Source organism: Hippocampus comes, unplaced genomic scaffold (genome assembly GCF_001891065.2).
Source record: "Hippocampus comes isolate QL1 unplaced genomic scaffold, H_comes_QL1_v1.1 scaffold22, whole genome shotgun sequence".
Classification (NCBI taxonomy): Eukaryota; Metazoa; Chordata; class Actinopteri; order Syngnathiformes; family Syngnathidae; genus Hippocampus; species Hippocampus comes.
The window spans coordinates 3,622,898-3,649,125 of record NW_017806175.1 but is presented as its reverse complement, the minus strand read 5'-3'; the positions used below and the strand labels follow the sequence as shown (position 1 = coordinate 3,649,125).

The 26,228-nt window shown below is 43.1% G+C and overlaps 2 protein-coding genes and 1 long non-coding RNA gene across 6 annotated transcripts in view; 2 read left to right on the top strand and 1 right to left on the bottom strand.

Annotated features, from left to right (window-relative positions):
• The window catches only part of shdb (Src homology 2 domain containing transforming protein D, b), a 31,718-nt gene extending 22,273 nt beyond the window's left edge, over nucleotides 1-9,445 (top strand). For 3 of the 4 annotated variants that reach the window (XM_019896965.1, XM_019896968.1, XM_019896966.1), the window contains exons 5-8: nucleotides 1,387-1,467; nucleotides 2,290-2,464; nucleotides 4,509-4,628; nucleotides 8,762-9,445. In XM_019896965.1, the coding sequence (XP_019752524.1) occupies nucleotides 1,387-1,467; nucleotides 2,290-2,464; nucleotides 4,509-4,628; nucleotides 8,762-8,948 (563 nt within the window). In that variant the 3' untranslated portion in view covers nucleotides 8,949-9,445. The remainder of the gene's footprint in view (nucleotides 1-1,386; nucleotides 1,468-2,289; nucleotides 2,465-4,508; nucleotides 4,629-8,761) is intronic. The other variant, XM_019896967.1, reaches the window with a different exon arrangement.
• Nucleotides 9,446-14,557: 5,112 nt separating this feature from the next.
• LOC109532405 (uncharacterized) lies at nucleotides 14,558-25,970 on the top strand. The gene is made up of 3 exons (XR_002171376.1): nucleotides 14,558-14,761; nucleotides 16,612-16,613; nucleotides 25,960-25,970. It is a non-coding gene; the product is annotated as an uncharacterized LOC109532405 (long non-coding RNA).
• On the bottom strand, nucleotides 16,527-19,965 carry s1pr3a (sphingosine-1-phosphate receptor 3a). The gene is made up of 2 exons (XM_019897299.1): nucleotides 19,695-19,965; nucleotides 16,527-18,855 (listed from the first exon to the last, which is right to left on the bottom strand). The coding sequence occupies exon 2, from the start codon at nucleotides 18,728-18,730 to the stop codon at nucleotides 17,561-17,563; it is 1,170 nt and encodes a 389-aa protein (XP_019752858.1). The 5' UTR covers nucleotides 18,731-18,855; nucleotides 19,695-19,965; the 3' UTR covers nucleotides 16,527-17,560.
• Nucleotides 25,971-26,228: the final 258 nt, after the last annotated feature.

Here is a 26,228-nt window from a genome sequence, read left to right as displayed (position 1 = left end):
GGGGGGGGGGGGGGTGCCAGCCTTTAGATTTGTCAGCTCATTAAGACATCTCGTTTCCGTGTATTTGTTTTGTAATCTTTTGAGCCGGAGTATTGCACAGAACGGGCAAATCCAAATCGCATAATGTGCGCTTGTGTCAGACTACAGAGACGACAGATTATTGCCTGCCATGGTAGATAATGAGCTATTTTCAGCTCTGTTTCACCGTGCACCTTGTAAACCCCCCCCCCCCCCCCCCCCCCCCCCCAACTCTCCCTCCTTCCATCTCCCCCGTGTCTGTAGGTAGGACAGTGCAAGAAGCATTTTCACAGCCCTCACACCCTTCAATTACTCTGCCACATGGCACACACGAAGCCTCAATTTTGTCCCGGTTGCTCGCGCGGCCACACAATTTCTCCGCATCCGATAACCGTGAACAATGCTGGCTCTTATCTCTTAAAATATCTCCTTTCTCTCGTATGACGGATGGCTGTGTCCCAGAGATTCTGTTGTGTACGGTTCGCACCAGTCTCTGGTGATCTGAAATACTGGATTTGAGATATGTCCAGCGTAACTTCTTTGACAAGTGGTTTGGATGTTGAATTATCTTTTAGGACACATTGGACAATTAAATTAAGGGCTCTTTGCCATGTGAACTGTGCGGGCCCGTATCATGTTGCAGCGTATGGATATTTTGAATCCATGAAAAAAAAATGGATTGACTAATCCTTTAAAAGATGGAATGTCGGTCAAGGAAGAGATATATTACTGCAGAAAGTGGTCCCCTTTTTTTTTTTTTTTTTGGCTGTGTAAAAGTGGCTGTGTAAAAGCATCCTTCATTTGCAACATGACCACATCGTGCAGCTGTGTTTCAACTTTTGAATCGCGGCTAAACAGTTACCAACACTCGGCCACTCGTGAACTCTTGTGTCAAGGTGGGTGGTGGCCATTGGAAATTTCAGGAGATTCCCGGACGGCCTATCCATTCCCAGCCGAAATTGGAATTTGTGTAAATGTTCAGATGCCTGGAAAATTCGAGGGAACATTGGTCACTGTTCTGCTTGGCATTTCACCAAAGGTTTTCTCCGTTTTCTCCGATTTTTGGTCAGTAGCCTGTTTTGGAGTTGTTGTTTTTTTTTCCCACCACTTGTGTCCGTTCGCACTTCTGTCACACAACAAGGGGACCTCCTGCTGCCACATCTCACTTGCCTTCGCTTTCTCTCATTAAAATCTTGCACTCAATTTGAGTCTCACCCACTTGGTCGTCGCCGCCTCTCTCGCATATCTTGATTTTTTTTTTTTTTTTTTTTTGAAGCCATCTGTGCTTTTCTCACTCTGTCACTCTCGTTTCTCTCACCTGATATCCCCCCCTCCCCCAACCCTCATCATGCCTTCTTCGTCTATTAGAGATGAAAGAGTTGTCAGAGCTGTCCTGGCCTGCCCCGGTGGGTCAGAGGGGGGAGGAGGAGCCCTCCGCTAAAGAGCAAGGTGACCTCTCGCCCTGAACACGACCCACCATCTTCTTCTCATTTGTTCCATCGCCGCCATCCCTTCCCCACAAACTCAAACATCTGCAGTCACTGCGACCTTTTTGACTCCATCTGTTCCGTTGCGTTCCACCTGCTACGCATTTCACCTCAAATTCCCCAGCTACTACGATCGACTGCATTCTTCGCGCTTCAATTCAGAATCGCACATCATCATCTTCTACTGTATGTGATTCAAGGAGAGCGACAATTTCCTGTTTCTTTTTGCCCTGTGGTACAAAGGAGTATGAAAGCCACGGTGAAATGGGGAAAATTCGAAGTCTTGCTTGTCTCCTTCTTCCTTCGTTTAGTCAGTAGTTAACTATGCTTTTTGGTATTGTTTCATCATGGCTGCGCAGAGCAAACAAAGTAGTTATCTTGAATGTGTTGGCGAATGCACATGTCAATTAGTGTCAGGCAGAACCCCTTTAGGTTACAATTGGTTCCTGCTAATAATCACCACTAGATGGCATCAGAACACAAACAGGGAAACAACTCAATGGGGAATATAAAGAGACTGTAACACCATAAATAAGGCGCATCGGATTATAAAGCGCACTGTCGGTTTTTGGGAAAATTGAATGCTTTTAGATGCGCCTTATAGTGCGGAAAATACGGTAGCTCAGAAATAACACCGTCTGTGCTATGCTACGCTATTGTGCAAATGCAAAATGACCGCCACGTCCTGGCACTTCAGATCCCTCTTCTGTATTCGACCGTTATCGATCGAATGATTTGATCTTAGTCACTACCAATAATTCCTCTTCTGTCTGTATGCCAACAGTGCAGTTCGACGGACCCGAATGGGATCGCTCGTCGTCGCCCACCGAGCGCTTGCGTCCTCCAGGGCCCCGGTCCAGCCCGCTGGTGGGCGGGGGGGTAAAGTTTCGAATGCCTCAGGAGGGCCTCACCATGGTTGGGGAGAGGGTGGACCCCACACAGCCTCTGGAGAAGCAAGTGTACGTCGGCCTTCTTTCTTTCGGTGACCATCGGCTACATTGCTGTTGACATTTCATTAGATTAAAAGGCTCGCTTGATTTCATGTTCATCGTCATTGCGGCCATTAGTTTAATTACCTCAATCTAATAGATGGCAAAGTGATAAAAAAAGTTTTATACTCGTCGCACCACTGATGCACTTGACATTAACTGTCTTCTAAACATGGCCATCATGCTTTGCGAGTGGAGCGCATACGTGACATAAATGGCCTAGTTTTTCACTTGATCATGAGCAGCTTTTAACATTTAAAAGACAATTTGTGTCGTTCAGCTAATTTCCCTTCCCTTTTGATCCAATAAATGAGCATGGACAAAAATGACGCGGCTAATGTGTTTCGGCGAAGCGGCACCCGGCGGAACTCGGAGAGCTGTGAAACATTAGAGTACAAACTAATTAGGTCTGAACATTAAAAACACTCATTTGCTTTGCTGGTGTAATTTCAGACACCATTGGTATGATTTATGTGCCACCTTTTGACTTAAATGCACATTGTGAAGGTGTACGTGCGCATACGGACACGTACGCTAATAGACATCGCCGGTAGCTGATTTTTCCGCAACATTTAATCCATGACGATTCTATGAAGTTTATTACCTTCAACAGCTCTTTAAGAAAAATTCTACATGAAATGAATGCCTCGTTAATTATGGTTGTTACAGACACTTGTGTTCTATAATCCGTCGTGTGTACTTGTTCACGTTCCCGTGTTATCGGGTGCCAGACACACAGCAGCCTTCGCTTACTCTCATCGCTTCCCCGTTACAGGCTTGAAGGCAAGCCAGTTTTATTTATCGAGCACATTTCAAACACAAGGCAACTGCGTGTGCTTCACACAAAGCAAAAACAAAACACCCTAAAAGCATTTTCTATCACGCAGCTAAAGACATTCAAAGGCAGAGCAAATAGAACAAAAGCTTACGAAGAATTACACAAATAACATACATGGACAAAATTGAAACACATTTTCAAACTAAAGATTACAATTAATTTAAAAGCAAAGTAAAGAACTAAAAAGTAGCTTTTTAAAATTACAGACAGGCTTCACTTCAGCTGACAGCTTGTTCTACTTGTGTGCAGCATAGCAGCTAAATGCCGCTTCGCCATTTTGCTTTGAAACCCGGGACCTCAGAGCCCTACCCGGTTAACACTCAATTAGCATTTCTTTAATGAATTCAGGACCCAAAGGATTCAGTGATTTATAGACGGTAGTAGCAGAATTTTAAAATCTATTTTAAAATGACCGGGAGCCAGGATGAAGCCTTTATGACTGAATCACTTGAATCATATTTCATTTTATACTCATATACACAATATGTTATACTTTTCTCTTTTTTTTTTTTTTTGTTTTAGTCTAATCTGTTGCTCCAAACACAAATTTGTTGCTCTACAACAGCTAATCGCGTCTTTCCTGTGTCATGATGAAGATACCGTCACAACATAATAAAAAAATCAGTCACCGTATTTTCCGCATTTCGGAGTATGAGGCACACCTTCAATGAACGGCCTATTTTAAAACGGTTTTCATATAGAGGGTGCACCGAATTATAAGGCACATAGAGTAGAAGCTACAATAGTGGCTGCGGTTGCGTTATGCATCCACGAGATGGAGCTGTGCTAAAGGGAATACAATACAATACAGTACAGCTATATTTATATGGATCTTTCACAACCACTGCAGCTGTAGCAAAGCGCTTTATAGAACATTTCAAATATGTACAACAAATCAGAATATTGATCTATATATAAGGTGCTTCGGCTTATAACGCGCACTGTCTGCTTTTGAGAAAATTTAATGCTTTCAGGTGCGCCTTATAGTGCGGAAAATATGGTAATTAGCTTGTGAGTCGTGGGCTGATTTGCACAGTCAGTCCAAGTGTCCCACTGAGATTTAATGCCTATATGAGAGCTTTTTTTTTTAATTTATTTTTTATGGTTGACTGTTGATTTCTATGTATGCAAGGGAGCAGTGCATGGATGACCACTCTGGCTTGTTCTGCGTCTCAGGTGGTACCACGGTTCACTGTCTCGGTCTGAAGCGGAGTCGCTGCTCACCTTGAGTAAAGAGTGTAGCTACCTGGTGAGGAACAGCCAGACCAACAGATGCGATTACTCGCTGTCTCTCAGGTACGCACGCACGCACGCACACACACACACACACACACACACACACACACACACACACACACGCAAACATAAACACTCACCAGGTCACATTTTTATCTTATGATAAAAATGAACAATATTAAATACAATAACAATTTGAGTCAAGTAAAACATTACTTTTAATTAATTGTACAATGATGATAAGTTAAAAAAAAGTTATAATTGATAAATAATTAATTCATTGAATCATTATGATCAAATATAAACACTCAACTTAAAAATGAAAGTAGACAGACAGCAACTTATTAATTTATTATAAAGTATTAAAATGAGCTTTTATACACATGCACTAAATCATTTATTCTGTTTTTTGTTTTTTAAATCTCATCTACAAATGACCTATCCCATCTGTTTGGAAAATCAACTGTGGCTCTTGATCACGTTTGCCTTTACTAATCGGGTGCTTTCCAATGCTGCAAAGTGTGTGTGAGCCCACCTGAACTGCAATCAACGACACACACACACACACACACACACACACACACACACACACACACACACACACACTCCCACACGCCCCCATCTGTCTCTATCCTCCTCCTTTCATCCATCAGCCAAACTTAGTATCACTGCCGCACTGATGCTTCCTCCTCCGCTACTCATTTGCAGGCTGCTATAATGCTTATCCGGTCAAATCTCTCCCTTGTAATTACGACCATCATCCATCGCCGTGGCCTCCCATCACGCCTCCGTCCTTGACTCCCCCCCCCCACCACCACCTCACCCCACCCTCTCCTCCCACTGTAGCCTCCTTCTTTGGTCTCAAAGGGCCTCCCCCTAAGTGGTAATCAGGCAGGTAGAGAACACTTCAGTGCACACATCATCCTCGCCATAATCACTAATGAATATGAATCACCTTCTGGGAGCCGCACAAGATGGGAGTCAACTTGCAAGAGAGATGGGAGTACGTGCGTGCGTGTGTGTTTGGGGCAGGGGGAGGGGGGGTGATGTTGCACGCAAGCAAGTTTGAGGATTACTCACACATTTTTTGCACAATTCCTGTTGGTCAAGATACAAGGTTGCAAATCTGGTCCTGCGTTTTGCTTGCGTGGTGTCTCGAAGAACCGATGTGAGCGGATATGGTCAGTCTCGGGACACTGTGGCGTTTTAATTAAATTCAACCTCCAACATTATGATCTCCCTCGGTCTTGATTTGCGTAGTAAGTTCCATGAACATTTATGAGGATTTCACTTCAGTGTAACCTCGTATGTACGGTCTCAAAACGTAATTGAGCCGAGGCACCTATTTTACAATAGAAAAATCTCAAGGCACAACGCCAAACAAAAATGTTTCAAAACGTGTCTATATCATCGCTGACAGGTAGATTCCTCGCATCTGCAAAATCACTGTATTTCAGGAGCTAAAAAAAAAATGCATCTTGCTTGATTTACCCGACACCGCAGTTGGTATTATCCCATCAACACACCACCACCCCCAAAATAATGTTCAATCTCTAATTTAACATGCTAAAAAAGTTGTTTTTTTTTTAACGCCAACTGCGGTCATGCCAACCCAACTGTGGTTACGTAATCTTCCCAAACTCTCCTTCAAAGGTCACAGCGCCACGAGTGATGCAATAAATAAAATGTTGAGCTGACAAAAGCATTACAGCGATAATTTTCGAGCAAAACTGATTTTCTCAAATATGTCCCGGAAACAGCTGGACTTTCAATCTTGAGACGACGTCACGCCGAATGGCTTCTGCAAAGTGAGGCAAGGGGTGACACTTGGCAACACTTGTTCAAGTGACTTTGTAAATTTGTTCTCAATATATTTTCAAAACTTTAATCATGTCAAAATCACAGCTAATTTGGAGGGTTTTCATATACATTGAGGTTTTGATTTTTTAAAATTTTTATTTTCTTGCTTGCGGGGTGGCTACAAAAACGAATGTAGGCTTGAATCAAGCTTTCGGCTCCTGACAACAACTACACAAGCATCACCTCGGTTCTGTTTAGTCTTCCTCAGACTGTCGTGACTGCTCGCCGAGTTTCAGATTTGACGCAAACATTCCCCTCCCGAGAAGCGACAAAGTGTTGACGATGATAGAATGCGGCGTCCATCTGGCATTTTTTTTTTTTTTTTTTGAAAACCTCACACACGTATTTTGTCTCCTGCTGAGAGGGCCGACAACAGCATTGACGCGGGTATGGAATGCAGATTGCTAAGAGGCTGTCAGGATTTGAGTGGATAATCGGCAGTAAAGCTCAAGTTTCGCTGACCCACGCCTGATTGGTTCACGTAGGTGATGTTTTGAAGGCCGTTAGCACATCAATTATGGTAATTTGAGTGTAAAATACTCCTGCGCTTTGATTACTTGTGCTCCGTGCCGTCGTGCGCTTTGCCGTCGAGCTTTACAAGAAGAGAAGAATATAAACAGGAGGCTTGCCAATCGGGCAAGACGTTGTCACTCAGGAGATGGCAGACCTCCGTAAAGGCAAAACAATCCGAAACAGACATATAACTTTTTGTTCTTCTGCTTTCTTCCTTTCATAACTTTGCTGCTGTAAATTGGGAATTTCTCCATTCTGAGACAAATAAAGGTTTTCTTATTCTTATAACATCCACATACATGGACTGGAAGCAGAGCGGACAAGAAGACCACTATGAAATGAAGAGAAATAAAGTCTTCTTGGGCATTGAATTGATCTTGTCTTGGAAGACACTTTGCTTCTCAAAATATTTTGTTTCTTTGCGGAGCAGTTTTGTGAATGAGCAACTTCATTTTAGGAGCTTTGTAATTTTGTGGAGAAAATTATTTTTTAGGTTAATTCCAGGGACTTGAAGCAAGGGATTGATGAAACAATTAAAGTATGACAATACAACAGATGAACAATTAGTTTGCTTTTTTTATGTCATCTACGGGCTCAATGTTTATAGCAGCAAACATTTTCTTGTCTACAAGAAAAGCTAAATTGATTTTTTTTAAAAACATGATCGACCAATGTAACTTTGAGAACATCTGTTGTGCCGACCACAAAAGTCAAAAACAGAACTCAGAACAAATAACTTTGGCTATTTTATACTATATATATATTTACAAATTTCCCTGCTATCTTGATGTTGTAACATTGAATGTTCTCAGCTCTTACGCAGTTCCAGCCAGACGTCTGTCAAAAGTGATCACCAAGCACTTAATTCCGGTGTTGAACACACTCGCCGTGTCAATCTGAGATGAGCATAGCTAAGCATAGCTTCTCCCTTCGTCAGAACAATACTTGTCAGAAAAGTAGCGTATTCGACGCCACGTAGGCATCGATCGCTGATTCCGGAGCGACTCCGCAAAGTGTTTAGCCGCAGCAGTCGCCAGCCGAATCTCATTGCTAGCTAGCTAGCGTAGCTGAAGTAGCGTCGAGCTCAGCTTCTGACTATTTTGCTAGCTAGCTAGTGTAGCTGAAGTAGCGTCGAGCTCAGCTTCTGACTATCCATAGTGAGTGACGTACGCGACGTAGCCCAACAAAGCTTTTTGGGGACATCTCGGCGGGTTGACTCTCAGGTTTGCTATTTAATGTGTTTTAATGAGGGATAAAAATGCAATTTCAAACTGCTTTATTTGGAGCCTTGCTCATCTGTGAAGGCGTCATCAGTTCAACAAGCCCGGCTAGTGCCGTCCTAACCAAGCCTTGTTGTTGAATTTGAAATGACTCGGATGACTGAAAATAGAAACAATAAGTTGATCCAATTTCATGGAACAAAGATGATAATTTAGGTCGTCAATGGAGGGTAGTGCTTCTGATTGTGGTTATGCGAGCAGAGGTCTTGTTAGCCCTGCTGTCTCAGCTAACATGAACAATGTCAGTTATTCTCGGGGGGGAGAGAAAGAGAGAGAGAGAGAGAGAGAGAGGGCACTGAATGGCTTGATCTTGAAAGTGGAACTCGGCCATGCCTGCCAGGGAACTGCATCTTGCTCACCCACCTTCACAGTCCAGCGCTTTCCCTTTCTCTTGTTGCATCCGCATGTGCTAATCCTCATCCATCCTAATATTTCCTCCCTCCCTAAATCCACAGAGGCTGCATGACTCCCAACCCGCCTCCTTTCGCCGTGACTCCCTCGCCCCCTTGTCGTAACTTGAGCTTGTTGTTTTGGTCCCAGGAGCTGCCAGGGTTTCATGCACATCAAGTTCACGCAGTGCAAAGACGGCAAGTACGTGCTGGGACACAACAGCCCGCCGTTCGACTCCATCCCCGAATTGGTGCACTTCTACACCACGCACAAGCTCCCCATCCGTGGCGCCGAGCACCTGTCGCTGCTCTTTCCCGTGCTGGTGCAGACGCTTTGACTCTGAAAAGTTCTTTTTTTTTTTTTTTTTTTGAGAAACTTCAAACTCATTCGTCTCGGTTATTTTTAGACTGGACCTTTTCACCGTTGTACTACTTGTGCCAAGTGTCGCTCACATCCAAGGAGATTGATTCGCAGAGAAGGCAATACCTGAACTCCGCTCCCTCCCTCCCTCCCTCCCTCTCTGTCTGACATATCGGTGCTGAACCAAGGTCGGCGGACTTCAGGACATCAGAAATTCTCATTTCGTTTTTTTTTTTTCCTTCTTGGCCACACATCCGTCACACCTGAGGAAGTAAGTGGCACCTTGGGAAAAGTTGAGAGATGCTGAGGTTCTGTTCGCACAGGAGATTTTTGCCGAAGGTGGAGATTCATTTACTGCTGTTCACCCCGCCCCCCCCCAAAAAAAAACCAACTTCAGTAACACTGGTTCAATATTCCTCTTGTCAGGTTTTTCACATTTCTACTAGGATCAATAAATGGAACAATAGAAGACGATGGATGTTATTTTTTTCTTTATTACTGATGTTTAGAGGTCTTTTTTTTTCAACATCATCGGTCAGTGATCAATAAATTTATGTTGTACACAAATCCACACATCTAGTAACCTCCTTCTATTCACAGAGGAAAGAGACCCAACCGCAGCAAAAATAAATCACAAGTAATTGATACTTCCCCCAAATGTTTAAAATTGCCTCTATTCATAATTTAAACAGAAGTGCAATATATTCACTCTTTGATATTCAACCAATTCACCTGTTTTCTGAAGTTGAGCTGTGATTGCTTGTTACCTGAGCCCTGGGCAACTGTGATGCCATTTTCAGTTGACAGACATTGACAAAATGGCCGCCCTCTAACATGGCGAAAAGCGGATTTTGAATTTTGCTGCTGAACTCATATTCCACCAACACAATGTGAATCAGAATGCCGTTTTCACACGTGTGGAGGTGCATAGAACATAATACTGTCAAGAAAGTTTGGGGGTCGTCCTTTAAAAAGTCACGTTAGTATTCTCTGAATTTCAAAGACTTTTCATGCAAAATCCCACTCAAGCCTTGGCCCTTTGTTGACAATAATTTTGGCTTTTTCAGAGAGAAGCGTCTCTCTCCACTGACTTTTAGCGCCATGTTTGCAGGCTGCAGGCTAATCAGGAAACACTTGAAAGCGTCGTCCCTTTCACGCTCCCCCCACACACACACACACACACACACACACACACACACACACACACACACACACACACGCACACACACACACACACACACACACACACACACACACACACATGCTTGATTGCTGATTGTCCGCCCGCCAGGTGATTTAGCTCAGTCGTATTGAACTAAATTCTGGCCATCTGGATTTTTTTTAACTCTCATAACAGATTCTTGGTTGATGCTTTCTGTGGCAAAGAAAAAAAAAATGCTCATTTGGCATTGCACCACTGAAACCAAATGAAAGCGTGGGTGGTTAATCATTTTATATCACCTGTTAAAGATGGATTGCATCGACTAGAATGAAAATATCTCACTCATTGTACTTGGGACATATAGAAAAATGACTTGTCAATTGCTTGTAGACACAGATTGGGGTCTCGAGCCTGCCCACCCATCAAAGGTGAAATTAAACAACCAAGTATACTTTTTGCGAACTGCTTATGTCAGAAATGTCTTTGAGCATACAGAAAATGGAACGCACAAACGACATGATATTCACACTTGGGCAAACAAATATGTGCATTAGCATTCTACACGAGCAGTAGTCTGTCACTAAACCAACCAATTGGCATTTGCACTTAATAAATGTGGAAAGTAATATGGACAGATTACAGATAGCGAGTAGCAATGGGGGAGAAGGAGCGTGGCCAGCAGTGGCTTATTTTCATGAGACAGGAAAGTAACACGCGACCAATGAGTCCCTCGCTTGTCTTTGTATCCACAATGTTAATTGAAGACTAAATTACAAGTTGAAAGACGCGCTGGTTACATTTTTTTTCCAATAAAACCTTCACAGGACAGAAAGAAAGAAGCAGAGCACTTGTGAGGATTGTGTGTTTCAGGCACACACACACACACACACACACACACACACCTCCGCTGCAGAGTGAAAAGCGCTGGGATTGCTTTCATTACGGAGCCAAATGAAATAGCGGAGGCTGATTACCCGCGTGACGGAGAGACGAGGCGAGCCGGATCACTCTCTGTTGGGAAGGGGTGGGGCGGGCGGGGGGGGGGTACTGTGACAAAAAAAAATAAAACATCTTGAGTGTCTGGTGAGATAGACATTGACATTGAGGATGGCAGGGGGTGCTACTATGGTCCCATTTTTCCAGCAAGGCTCCCTGGGGAAGGATTTGAAATGTAACGACAGTGGCAGCACAGCATGTCGGACTCAAACAAATATCCTCCTCACTTCAATTGCACGAATCTCCGATCATTCGTTCTTTCCATTTCCAAGTGCCTTGTGAACTTCCATTTAGCTTCATGCTAACAAAGCGCATCAGCATTGTGGCGTTATAACCCTTTAAGATGCAGATATTTCAGTAGAAACTGTGGAACAACGATGGAGATATTATGCAATGTTACACGCAGGCGTATTTTCTTTATCCTCTGCAATGAACGACTGTTATTTACCCTAAGCGATCTGCTTGTGGACTTTGTCATTTTGTTATTTTCAGTTGATAATTTAAAATGAAAAGATCGAATGGTGCCCACTCGCCTTCCAGCTGTCGTTTGCAGCTCCTTGTCGCCAATTGAACCAAAAGCTCCATTTTGTCACATACACCGATGCCAGTATCGCCTTCCTCTCAAAATGACTGCGAGACTGTGTTCACATGCAGCTGTCGTGACTTTGTATGTGCGGGCGTGTAAAATGTCAGGTGTGGTGGTGGATGTCAATCATGAGGCGGCGGTGTCAGCTGTTCATCCATCACAGTCGGCTTCGGCAGAATGAGCGCAGACCTGAATATTCAAATGTACTCGGAATTATGTATCTGGAGATTGCTCGTGGAAATGACTCAGTCATGTCAGCGTGTTTAATGAAAAGCAATCTTCGGGTATAGCTCAGTGGTGTCCAATTTGTTTTTGTTCACAGTGACACTTTGTTGGATGTTCGGTTGTAAAGATGATACCGCTTTAATGTGGACACTCTTATCGGTGTAACGCTAGGCCAAGAGCAGTCTCAAGGCAGTAACGAGCCTTCCGGTCTGCTGGCCAAGTTGGGTTGATGTGACATCCTGTCAGACTTTAGGCCTTCAAAGTAAAACTATTTTGTTCTTGTTTGAGTGGGACTTGCTAAGTTAGCATGCTATGCTAAATTCAATATTACGGTAGCTTAGCAAGTGCTATGGTTTATGTTCACGCATAGGGCTCATATTTTGTTATTGCCTCCACCTTAAAGTTGTCAGATAACATATATATAACATGGTTCATGTGCCTTTATGTAACTCAACTCAACCGTATTTATAGAGCACTTTCAAACAGCCATTGCTGCATACAAAGTGCTGCACATGGAGCAACTAACATATATACAACAATAAGTAACAAACGTGTAAAGTTACTGATTTACTTTTGAAATTGTTCAAGAATCACAGTTACTTTTTTAAGTTTATTGTCCGATTAATTTTTCATGGTAATTGACAACAGTGGTTCCAAGATGATGAGATTGGAGGTGTTGGTTAAAGATGCTTCATAAAAATAAATAAATAAATAGAATTCCATGCTGTGCTCAGTAAAAAAAATGGAAACCAAAACAGTAATTTGTTGTGTGGTATTAGCTTAAGCAAGAAGTGTTGGTCTTAGTTTGTCTGTTGCTCTGATTGAGACCAAGATCGATCGGATCACATTTTATGACCAATTTACGCAGACATCTAGGTCACAGGTGTCAAACTGGAGGCCCGGGGGCCGGATCTGACCCACCACATCATTTTATATGGCCCGCGAAAGCAAATCAAAGATGGCAACTTTGTTCTCAACTCAAATTCTCATTTGTAATAAATAAGAGTGATACTCTCAGCATTTTCATGTTACCAAACCTCTCATTACAGTAACTTAAACAATAGGTGAATAAAACGTTATTCTTGACTTCTTTATATGGTTTCACTCATAACGACCCTCCAAGGAAACCGGTAACTAATATGACCAATTTACGCAGACATCTAGGTCACAGGTGTCAAACTGGAGGCCCGGGGGCCGGATCTGACCCACCACATCATTTTATATGGCCCGCGAAAGCAAATCAAAGATGGCAACTTTGTTCTCAACTCAAATTCTCATTTGTAATAAATAAGAGTGATACTCTCAGCATTTTCATGTTACCAAACCTCTCATTACAGTAACTTAAACAATAGGTGAATAAAACGTTATTCTTGACTTCTTTATATGGTTTCACTCATAACGACCCTCCAAGGAAACCGGTAACTAAAATGTAGCCCGCGACAAAAATGAGTTTGACACCCCTGATCTAGGTCATTGCAAGGGGTTCACATTCTTGTTCTTGCAACTGTATTTATATATACACACGGAACGTGTTCAGCACCACAAGTGAGAGACTGCACACGCATGTCTGCCTAAAAAGGTTGTCACGCTCCCCCTCACTCATCCCTCAACTGAGACACGCTAAACCCTGCACTTGTGGCAGGGGGCCTGGAGGACAAAGTGTGGAGGTCACATTAGCCGTGTGTGTATAAGTGTGTGTCGTGTGTGTCATGTGTGTCTCTGTGACTGCGTGTCTGTTCATGCGTGCCTTGCCGGAAGATTGCAATCAGAAATGGTTTGCACAGAAAGCAGCTGCTGTTTTGAGGGATTTGGAGTATGGAGGGTTATTTTAAGGAAGAATTTGTCAGAGTTTCACTTCATCGAAAGACATTCAGCAGGTCCCACGCTGTGAATCGAGCCACTCGAGCATTACCTCCACTGAGTAGAAATCATGTAAGGCGAGCGTTGGATTGCTTCTTTGCTAGTTGAATAGGTTTAGGCAAAACATGTATATGGGGGTTGTTTACGGTGGTTAGCATGTGTGCCTCAAGAGGTTCTGGATTAGAATCTCTCTGCAAAGTAATTTGCATGTTCGGTAGCTTTTTAAGTCTAATTTTAGAGTTGGAATTGTCTGTTGTTGAACAAAATTATCTTCCTGGTGTTGTCTGGCTTTGTGATGAAAAGACATCCAAGATCAAGAAAAGTTACATGTATTTTTTTCTTAATTAGCTTCTTATTTGCCCTAATATTATTGAAGTTATATCCTGTAAAAGAAAAGTATTAACCAAGGACCAGAAATGAAAAAGACCATTTTTATTCAATTCACAAAAGTGTCTGCTTTTGTGTTTGAATTCTTCACTTTTTAATGTACACTATAACATGAATCACAGAATTTGTTTTGTGAATTTTCTCATTGTGTCAAAATTAATCCAGTTATCGGTTACAAACGGACAGAGTGTGACTTTAGTGAACTTTTTGGGTTATTCATTTCACCCCAAAAGCCTGGGTCAAATAATAACCTTCAAAACAGCCCGAATAATTAGCAGTCCACTTTCAGGAGATTGATAGGGCACACATCCCCAAAAAACAAAATCACTTAACGCACACTCATGTAGACATGCATAGATGCGGATTTCACAAACACAAATCCTGCAAATCGTCCACAGAGCGGGGGGGGCGTGGGCTTATCCTTTTGTCCTCTTGTCGTGTTCACATCAGTCATATGCAAATGCAAATTGCACATTGAGAATGACACAAATCCGCCATGTCGAAACTCTCACAGAGAACCGGCGACGGCTATTGAGTTAACATGATTTATAAGACTGACCCACTTCCGGGGGGGGTCATGACAAAAAAACAAAATTCAGATGCATTGTGCAGGTAGTAGGTTACAATAATGGTAAGGAACGTTTTGGAATATTTTATCTGGGTCTCATTTTTGATAGCATTTAAACCAGGCATTTGAATAGGGGTGTGTTGACTTTTTATATACGTGCAAACATACAAAGAACCCCACAGTGACATTCAATCGTATCCGTGACACTCCAACACAAGATTACTGTGCAAGCAAATCTCCCTGCGCGTTAACATTTTCTCCATTTCCAAATGGCAAAAGGCCGTGCCCATCCCGGGCTGACGCGGGGAAGAAACGCTCAAGCATTCGTGACGGCAAGCGAACAGTCGATGACCTTTTTTTTCCCGGAGAAGGTTGCGCTTTTCGCATCCCTGCTGTCTTTCCACATCACAATTTAAGGAGTGGGACAAGGACTAATCTCTGTGAGGTGAGCGTGAAATGCCACTCTGTCAGGTTCTGTCTGCGGCACTGAACCCTCTGCTATGGATAATGAAGTCCTTTGCAAAGAAATAATTGGCAACCTTTTGCACGACTAACCCAGATGACAAAAAAAAATAATCAATAAAAAGATGGAGTTAAAAAAAAAAACCCCAGACAAGTCCAAAGTTTAACCACTACAAGATTCCTTTAAAATGGTTAGCGTGTCCTGCCTTGAACTCAAGTGGGATTCGTAATACCACTGCAATTGCTCATCAGTACGGCACTAATATTCGTCATTTTTATGCAAAGGATAACTGAATGTCAGTATTGTTATGTTGTCAGTGTATATTTTCTTGCTGCAACGTTTGTTTTCAAGACGTTACCTAAAGGATTAAATCACTGCAAAGTACAGTGGAACCTCTACTTTCGAACGTCTCTCCATACGAAATTTTCAAGTTACGAAACGCCTCAACAGGAAAATATTGCCTCTTGTTACGAAATAAATTTCAAGATACGAAAGATAAAAATACAGTATGGGCTGCTACTCGCAGCGCCGAGTTTCCTGAATGCAACATACTTATAGCTGCTCTGTCATTGGCTATTATTGAGCATCATCCTGGCATCCCATTGGCTAAGAGGGGTTTCAACCTCGTGCGTCTGTGTGTGTAGATAGATAGCTGTGTGTTTATGTGAAATGACCATCATTTTTATTCTTTGTTTTTTACAATATGCACAACTCTCATTTATTGTGCAATAATCTAATTGTAACATGTATTTGTTACATATTTTGATGCATTTTTATGCTTTAGAAAACATTTTATGTGTGAATTTTCAGAGGCCTTGGAACGGATTAGGGCATTTACATGGAAAACGTGTCTCTACTTATAAAATTTTCAAGTTAAAGAAATTTCTTCCGGAACCAATTAATTTCGTAAGTAGAGGTACCACTGTAAATGCTATTTATTAGCATTAGTATTAAACTAGTAGATCGCAAGGCTAAGCTACAGTATGTGGTCGTTTTCAAGACACAAGATGCGATCAACTTTGTTCAGTTTGACTTTATTTGAGAGTGACAGTAAATATCTTGAAAGTTAACTCACTATATGTCAAACTGCTACTTCAAATGACGGCGTCATAGGCAGTATGCGAGTAGGTGTGCAACTATTTTTTAGTCTAAATGGCACTTCTTTCGCGTGTGAACCTTTCAAAATTTTTTTTCAATTAATGACACTGACACACGACTAGATAAATAATATATTTGTGCAAAGGATCAACATGTGGTTTTCTATTACCGCACTCACACACCACACATTCACATCTGACCAACACCAAATAGGATTTAGATTTTATTGACTCTATAATGGAACCAGACTACCACTTTGAAATCACTCCCATCCAACACTGCTCATCACTACTAGTGGTTAGTTGACGTCTGAGTGGTTTCTAAGATAAATGACGATTGAGAAGTGCTGCTCTGACGCCACCATCAGGAGAAATGGGGGTTTTGCACCAGTAGTGGTAAAGATACAGCAGCGGCAGCTTCATATCCTCTAAAAAAAAAAAAATATATATATATATATATATATATATATATATATATCCCTTTCTTTCGTCATCTTTTCTCAAATCGTCCCATTGAACAGCATACAGTCCCAGTACCATGACGGCTTTTATGCACACAGAGCACAAAATCTACCTCAGGTGAGTATATTAAGCGACAAAATGTTTTCACAGAAAATAAATACTAGTCAAGTTGTGGGGGGCGGAGGGGGGAAAATGCAGGTGTTGTAGCACATGCAAAACAAACAAACAAACAACAAACAAAAAGTGCCCAAGTAGCTTCTACATAAAAAGAAAAAAACAACTGCCACAACGTAAGGTTGGAAACACGAAACTATTTAAATACCAAAAAAAAAATTGGTTCACTTTACATTTGTTCTACATAGTGGCTTTCATTAGTCTAGATTCTGGATTGATTTCTTGTGTTGTCATCCTTAGAACAGTGACCATAGTGCACTCTGACCCTTGAAGCTACACTGTGTGGCAGCCAAAACACCCCATCTCTTAATCTAGAATTGGGTTCCTTTTATTTTTACAGGTTTATCTTTTTCGCCAACTGTAAGCCACTCAATGAATTGAACAGATGATTGTGAAAAATGAAAAAAAAAAATGTTGCCATCAATTGCTTGTGGTTTTTCCACGATTCGTGGTCTGGCTTGGTCCAAAAGGGTTTCCCGTTTACTTTTTGTGGCATTTTTGCCTGGTCTCTTTTGTCACCTGTAAAATATGTGCCTTCATAAAGTTTGAAAAACATGGCATTAGGCGGCGCAGGTGTGCCTAATGTTATGGCTTTCTAGGTGCTTCGTGTCAGAACTTGCTGAGGGCCCCCGCCTTCACCAACACGGCCGACAGCAGCTCGGCGGGTCCCGCCGGGTGAGGCAGAGCGGTGGCGGCGGGATCTCCGTGCTTCTCGTCCGAGTTGACCCCTCTGTTCAGGGTGGTTTTTCCCAGCCCTCCGCCGCCCCCCATGCTGCTCTTGCTGTTCTCGGCAGTGGGCCCCGCCGTGCCCAGGTTGGGGTTACCCGCCGCGGGCATCCCGGTGGACTCCATTCCACTCTGGCAGCAGCACAGCAGGCGGAAGAAGGCCGCCCTCATCTCCCTGCTGGACAGCGTGTAGATGAGAGGGTTGAGGGCCGAGTTGAGCACAGCCAGGGCGATGAACCAGTCCACCTCGTAGAGAACGGGGCACCCATTGGGACTGCAGCCAACGTCCAGGAGCAGCAGCATGAAGAGGGGCGCCCAACACACCACAAACACCCCGAGAACGATCACCACGGTCCTCAGCAAAGCCAGGGAACACTCGGAAGGCCGGCTGCTCACCCTGCGCCCGCTGGACGTCACGAGGCGATAGATCCGGATGTAGAGGATGATGATGGCCACCAGCAGGGCGCTGAAGACGCTGATGCAGAACGCCACGTAACTTTTGGCGTACAGCGGCAGCACAGTAGAGCAAGAGCCCAGGTCGTCCAGGCAGTTCCAGCCGAGGCTGGGCAGGGCGCTGAGCAGCACCGAGACGAGCCAGCAGGCCGCCAGGAGACCCAGGAGGCGTCCGCGGCCGGCCGTCTCGCACGGGCGAAGACGCACCATGGTCATGTGGCGCTCGATCCCGATTGCCAGAAGGCTGAAGGTGGACGCGCTGAGGGCCACGAACATGCTCCCCTCCCTGGCCAGCCACTGAGCCGGCGTCAGGAAGTAGGTCCTGCTCCCCGAGGTGAAGATGTTGACCACGTAGGCCACGCCGGCCAGCAGGTCGGACAGCGCCAGGTTGCCGATGAGGAAGTACATGCGGCTGTGGAAGCGCTTGTTCCTCCACAGCGCCAGAAGCACCGTCAGGTTCTCCAGGACGATCAGCACGCAGATGAGCAGCAGCACGGCCGTCTTGCACGCGCCGGCGCCGCGGACCCGCTCCCACTTGCCCGAGTTGTTGTAATGGGCCACGATCACCATGTTCATGCCTTCTTCCGGCGCGGTGCCCATGCTGCCTCGTGCCGCCCCCTCCTCCTCCTCCACCACCACCCAGTTCCTTCACTCACACGACAGGGGGCGCCACAGCACTGGACTCAGAGGAGACTGGCATCCTACAACAGCCGCCTCTGGAGGCTCTGCCAATCACATGCAAAGGTAGGATTCAAAAATTCTGTTCTCTTTTTTTTTTAAACCTTGTTCTGTCCCCCTGCATCGACATAAAATATCCCATGCAGTACACAACACATAAAAATGCTTCCAGATCCAATTTTGCATGACTTCATGAGTGATCATAAAAATTTACTTTGGATGAATGCAATTCAGGAGTACGTCATAAGATGTCAACAAGAATAACCCTCATTTGATTTGTTGTGTTTTGTATTATGAGACTATAACTCTTAAAACTGCTGGGTCCAAAATATAACACAATTTGGGTCAAAAATTGGGTTGTTGTTTACCAAACAAGCTCATTTTTGGGGTGTGTGTGTACAAAAGTAACCCAATAGTTGGGTCATATTGACCCATGTAGCATGTCGGTCCAATTTTCCGGCCCAAAGGGTTTTCTTACGTTGCTTCTGCTTATTGTTCTGCAGCATACACGTTTGTTTATTTTAAGATGACTTTTTAATTAAGATCTGTCAAGGAGCTACAGATGGAAAATAGCCGTTTGACTAAATCTGCCGCATTGACAGCAATGTTTATTTAATGTGCATTGCCCCATGATAAATAAACACAAAAGTTGACTTAACTGTGCACAGGAGGAGCGGAAATAGAATCGTTCAAATAGAACATCACCGTTTTCTTAATGACTATTTTTGCACTTCTTTTTCTTCTTCAAGACATGCAATTCTTTAATAAAACTCCCAAACATGTTCAATGGAGCAGAAAGAATGAATAAGGATCACCGGTGGTGGCGATGAGGAAAAGATGCAAACTTCTAATCAAAGCAAACAAAAAAAAAAGAAGAAATACTCACCAGAATTGAATCGGTCATTAGGCCATTAAAGCTCTTTGTGCACTTATTGTCCTCGTTTCAACATGTCCGGTTTGTAGATGAAGACGAGAAAAGAAGCAGCGGTTGTCCAATCACAAGTACACGGTGGGAAAAGTTGTGTGGAGTTTTTGGGGAGTTCTCAGTCCTGCTGCTCGCTTTGGCAGCGGCAAACAGTGGAGGGCTCTCAGCCTGATGCTGCTGGGGCGGTTCTTATGCCTTCAGCTCCTCCCTCGCCGTTCACTTTGTTCATGTCCAGGAATCAAGCATTGGACATCACTTCCTGTGTATCATGAGCGTAAGCATCAAACATATGAACCTTTTATGACTTTTCGAAAATCCTTTGTGTACTTTTGTCATTTGGAGAGGAACTCAAGTGCCCTGATGGCAATTTTCCACCAACCCACACTGTAAAAAAAAAAAAAATGTTGTACAAATAGTCATAATAACTAAACATAATACGAAACATGACGTGGAAATATTTTTTTATACTTTGTCTTAGTGTCATGAAAAGAGCAATGATAATACATGAAATACATTAAGAGGAACTCAAGTGCCCTGATGGCAATTTTCCACCAACCCACACTCTTAAAAAAATAATGTTGTACAAATAGTCATAATAACTAAACAGAATACGAAACATTGCATTGAAATATTTTTTCATACTTTGTCTTAGTGTCATAAAAAGAGCAATGATAGTACATGAAATACATTTTATCTTTACTTTTTTTTTTTTTTTTTTACCGTAATATGTTTTATGCAGCCACACCGGTCTAAACGCAGTATTTTGCTTAGCATTGCGTTTGTGGAATATGATTTGTATCCATCCAAGGGGGCGGCCATTTTGCCACTAGGTGTTAACTAAAAGTGACATTACAGTTGCTCAGGGCTCAGGTAATGACCAAAATATCAGCAACTATTGAGTTAATATCCAAAAATGACCATTTAAAAAGCCACACCGGTCTAAACGCAGTATTTTGCTTAGCATTACATTTGTGGAATATGATTTTTATCCATCTCAGGGGGCGGCCATTTTGCCACTAGCTGTTAACTAAAAGTGACATCACAGTTGCTCAGGTAACGACCAAAATATCAGCACCTATTGAGTTAATATACAAAAATGATCATTTAAAAATAATCATTACTATACATTAAATAGGTCAAATATTAAATATTTAATTATAATTACATATTAAATTAAAGTCATAAAGTACGACACATATTCCATGATGGAAATAATAATAATAATCATAATAATAATAATAATAACAACACATTAAAATTCCAGATATCAAATGTTTTTACAGTACAGTTTAATAAATGTGAATATAAATAGTGTATGTTGTTAATTTTATATTATATCACAAAGCATACAATATTGGAAGTGCTCCACCAAGTGCACCTCTGCATAAATTGTGTCCTTGTTTACATGAAAGAAGACAAAAAAAGGAAGCAATTCTACATCAACTTACAATAAAGAATAACTTTATGACCATTGTTTTTTTTATTCTGTAAGAGAAAAGATTTGAAATGCATTGATTGGCCCAAAATTCCAACTGAAAATATGTGACAGTGCCACCTACTGTAGTGGATGTGTATGTACACTTTATTCGAGTATGGGGTCTCATGGGCTACCCTGGAATCACCCCCACCACCACCACCTGAGACTTTGAAATGGTCATGATGCACATTTGAGATATTAATAATAATTTTACAAATAACGCATATTATTATCATTGATTGGCCTGAAATTCCAACTGAAAATATGTGACAGTGCCACCTACTGTAGTGGATGTGTATGTACACTTTATTCGAGTATGGGGTCTCATGGGCTACCCTGGAATCACCCCCCCCCACCACCACCACCTGAGACTTTGAAATGGTCATGATGCACATTAGAGATATTAATAATAATTTTACAAATAATAACGCATATTATTACTATTCTAAAGCTCACTGTTGAGCAACCCTTTCAGAAACACACAGTGTCAATTTCACATTTCAAGACTTTATATTGTGGCATGACAACTGCACTCTATTTCTAGTATTTAGTTGCTCCGGTAACCAAATGATTAGAAACAGCTCTCAATGTGATGCAGCGGCGCTCGACACCGCCGCAAAGTACAACCGCAATAATAAACATATTGCAGATGTAGGCAGATATGACCAATGCAAAAATTCCTGCGGGGACCCGAATCAAACAAACAAATGCGTTTTATTTATTGATGCCAAAAGTCCAAGGAGTCGATCTCGAGTTGATCTCAGTCTAAACAGAAAAATGAGACCTTATGTGTTTGGTTTCCTTTTATGGGGGAATCCATGGCCCGTGTGCAGGCCAACAATGTTCTAACCTCATGAATGTTTCTCCGATTTGAAGTATCTTTGTTTTTCCTTTTCCCAAGTGACGAATGAGTGTGCTGCGTTTGTCACTCGAGTGTATGAGATAGGTCAGACCTTTCCCTTCGGACAGGACCAAAGTGGACGTGAAATGGAAGGGTAATTCCAACTGCCTTGCGTGATCCGTAGTTTCTTTTTTGGAGTGACAAAGTGGAAAGCTAAATGTGGCAGTGGGGTGAAAGTTGGAGGTTCATGCGCAGCTGCTTCCAGTCAGATCAAGGAGTCACAATTGCGCTGCTCCTCTGTTGAACGATGTTATTTAAGCAACAATTGGACTTATGAACGATAAATACAAATATGAGCCTTGCGGTTGAAATGCCATTCTTTGCGTTCCATGTCTTTCGGTGCGCCGCGGTGGGACCGGCGGTCGTCCTTGCTCACGTCAGGCCGGCGTTGGAGCAACATGAGCGACCCTCGGAGCTGTTGACTTTACCCTGAGCAGGCGGCGACAGATGTGCAAATACCCTGACAGACCATTTACAACCCCACCAACACATTCCCACAGGCCTTGGCTCGATGTTGTTCATCCATTAATCCATTTTCTGATCCGCTTATCCTCACAAGCGTCGCTGGGGGTGCTGGAGCCTATCCCAGCTGTCTTCGGGCAGTAGGCGGGGGACACCCTGAACCGGTTGCCAGCCAATCACAGGGCGCACAGAGACGAATCACCATCCACACTCACACCTAGGGACAATTTAAAGTGTTCAATCAGCCTGCCATGCATGTTTTTGGAATGTGGGAGGAAACCGGAGTACCCGGAGAAAACCCACGCAGGCATATAGATAGAACAGAACTCCACACAGGAAGGCCGGAGCCGGAATCGAACCCTTGAAAATTGTCCCGAGGTGTGATTGTCGATGTCTGGCAACCAGTTCAAGGTGTACCCCGCCTACTGCCCGAAGAGACTTGGGATCGTCTCCAGCACACCCGAGACCCTCGGGAGGATAAGCGGATTAGAAGGTTGATGGATGGATGGATATACACTGTGGCTACGGTATTGATATGGCTTGTTGGCACCTTGCTGGATTTCTCTTCATATCTGGGAACATCGTTTTTGATGGGAAAGCACATGATGCGACATGAAATTTTGAGGACTTGGGGGGGAGAGGGCGGCTGTGACATTGCAACGCGGTTCATCCAGCCAAACCGCTTGCACTGCTTGCAAACTGGTTGCAGAACCGTGCACACTGCACGGCTCGGTGTGCGGCGAGCCAAAGCCCAAACTTGAAAACCCGACCTTAGCTTCAAACCGCAAGCCTAACTTAAAAGCCTAACTTGAAACTTGAAACGATCACAGACTTGAAATTCTAACCACTTCTGTGATGGTGGAAAGAAAGCGAATTTAACTACACGATTGGTAAATTGTGGGAAAAATATAGCTTGTGTTTATTCGTGTGTGTGCGCGCGCACGGCTGCCTTCAGTTCACATGTGCGGCCCCACAGTGAGTCATGACAGCATGACGTAGGCCAGCGCCGATGAGTTAGACGTGGGGAATGTGAAACGAGGTGGGAACAATGGAGAAATTGCATGGCAGTGGTGGAAAAGGAAAGCCCTGAAGGAACTTCTAGTGCCGCTTTTTCCCCCCCCCAACACTGCTGTACCAAATTAATTTCAATATTCGCAAACTTTGACCATTCGCAAACGCCCCTGGATCAGTTCTTAACAAAACGCCAGGCAAAAGCCACTTCTGAGAGAGAACAACGAAAGAGGGCAAAAACGATGAGGGCGCAGTTAAAAGTGAAATGACTATCATTTTTATTCTTTATTCTATTCTTTGTTTTTTTTTTTTTTTTTTACATGATGCACAACTCTCATTTATTGTGCAATAATCTAATTGTAACATGTATTTCTTACATATTTTGATGCATTTTTATGCTTCATAAAACATTTATGTCAGAATTTTGGGTGAGGCTTGGAACAGATTAGTGCATTTACATGGAAAACGCGTCTTGACTTACAAATGTTTCGAGCAAAGAAAGGACTTGCTGCCTTTTAAGCGTTCGCTCCGCTAGCTTTACAAAATGCTACCAAACAAGTGTGGCGCAAACATCAATCAGTAAATCACAAGATTACAGATTCCACCAACAATGCAAACGAATCTGTGGCTTGATCACTTCAACTTCAACTACTACCTTGCGATGTCAATTGAAGTTTTGATTCATTGCTCAGCCCTGCTTGTAACATTACAAACCGGGGTTGTTTGTATCGGCATCACACGTGCGTTTTCCCACGAAGGAAACAAGGTCTGTCGAGAGTCTAGTGAGTTGAGCATCGAGTCGAGATAATGTATCAGGTGTGGTGGGGCTTTCTGGTGGTTTATCAGCGGAGCTCCTGGAGTCTTTAAGGGCACCAGGTGACCGCTTGTCTGGGGAACAGCTTTGCTGCATCTTTCAGATAACCTTTTTATCTGCACTCGGAATAACGCCATCAAAGCGTGCGCTAAAGGAAGGAAGGGAGGAAGGATGGATGACAGGAAGTCTTCTTGTTAAATGCAGTGGTCACTGTACTGAAAAACAGTTTCTCCACCTATGACCTGGGTGAAGACCTATCAGAGACTGCATGGATTCATTAACCTTTAAAATCTAAAAGCTAAGCGCCATCGCAATACTGTTGGATGCCCACATGAGGGTTAGCTAACAGCGTTAGCTTCTATTAAACGCCATTTTAACGCTCTCTATAACATTGGTGGATGAGCATAGGAGGGTTCGCTAACAGCCTTAGCTTCTGTTAAACGCCATTTTAATGCTCTCTATAACATTAGTGGATGAGCACAGGAGGGTTAGCTAACAGCGTTAGCTTTTGTTAAACGCGATTTTAACGCTCTCTATACCATTGGTGGATGCGCACATGAGGGTTAGCTAACAGCGTTAGCTTCTTTTAAACACCATATTAACGCTATCTATAATGTTGGATGATAACATTAATGCATCAAAAGTTCAGTTAGAAAGAGTTTGGGACTTTGGATGCTCCACCGGATTTTGAATGTGGTAGATTACAGATAAATGTTGGAAGTAATTTCACATGAGTACTGATGGGAAATGAGTCGAGAAGTTTTTGTCTCAAATGACGAAAGTCTGATTTCTCAGCTTCAGTAATTTAAAAGGCATTTACTGTAACATCTGTGGGAAGAGGCCAGATCAGTGATGATGCAGAATTGTTGTCGACTGCCACGATTTAGGGCTTGGGAAGAAAACAAACGAGTGTGCTTCTAAAACTGCCCCAACTTCTGAACACTTCATCATAGCCCGGTTGACTCTCAAGCAATCATTCTGAAATTCAAGTCCACATCATAATGACATCATTTGTTTTCTTTCTGATAGGAAAGCTAAATATGCCCGAGGAATATGATGGAAATAGACTGGACAAGTAAACATCCATAGCTTGTTTTCTCACAACTGCTTTTGCGACCTCTGGGGACATTTATAAAATGTGCATGAGTGTTTTATGTGCCCGTCAGGACCGGTCCGGATACCAAACCTGAGGCTGAAGACAGTTTTAGAAAGTGAGGGCATTTAAGGCCTTCATGTTACAATGGGGCTGTTGTTTTCATTTCAAAGGTGGATGTTGGCATTGACATTTTCAGTTATGGTGTTAGGCTTGCGCCGTGACACTGAATAGGAAAAGACACATTCATGTGGTCTACTAGGAAGCTACAGTACTTCCAAAGGTGTTGCGTAGTTTAGTTGCTGTCATGCAGCATGGTGGCTGAGAACTGTTTGCCTGCCTCTCAGTTCTGAGGTTTGGGGGTGTTTGAATCTGGGCTCAGGCCCTCCTGTGTGGAGTTTTCACTTCACTCGGAATTATTGCAGCTACACATTCCTGCAAGTAGCGGGCGCCTATAAATCTTTTCAGGGCAGGACATTCTCAGCCATGCTCCGCCCACACACAAAGATGGAAAATTAAGTCAGAGTATGGATATGAATGTATATGTATATGTGCGTGCGTGCGTGCATGCATGCGTGCGTGTGTGTGTGTGTGTGTGTGTGTGTGTGTGTGTATGTATATATATATATATATATAGGGGGTGCTCTGGAGCCTATCCCAGCTGTCTTCGGGCGTTAGGCGGGGGACACCCTGAACTGATTGCCAGCCAATCGCAGGGCACATCGAGACGAACAACA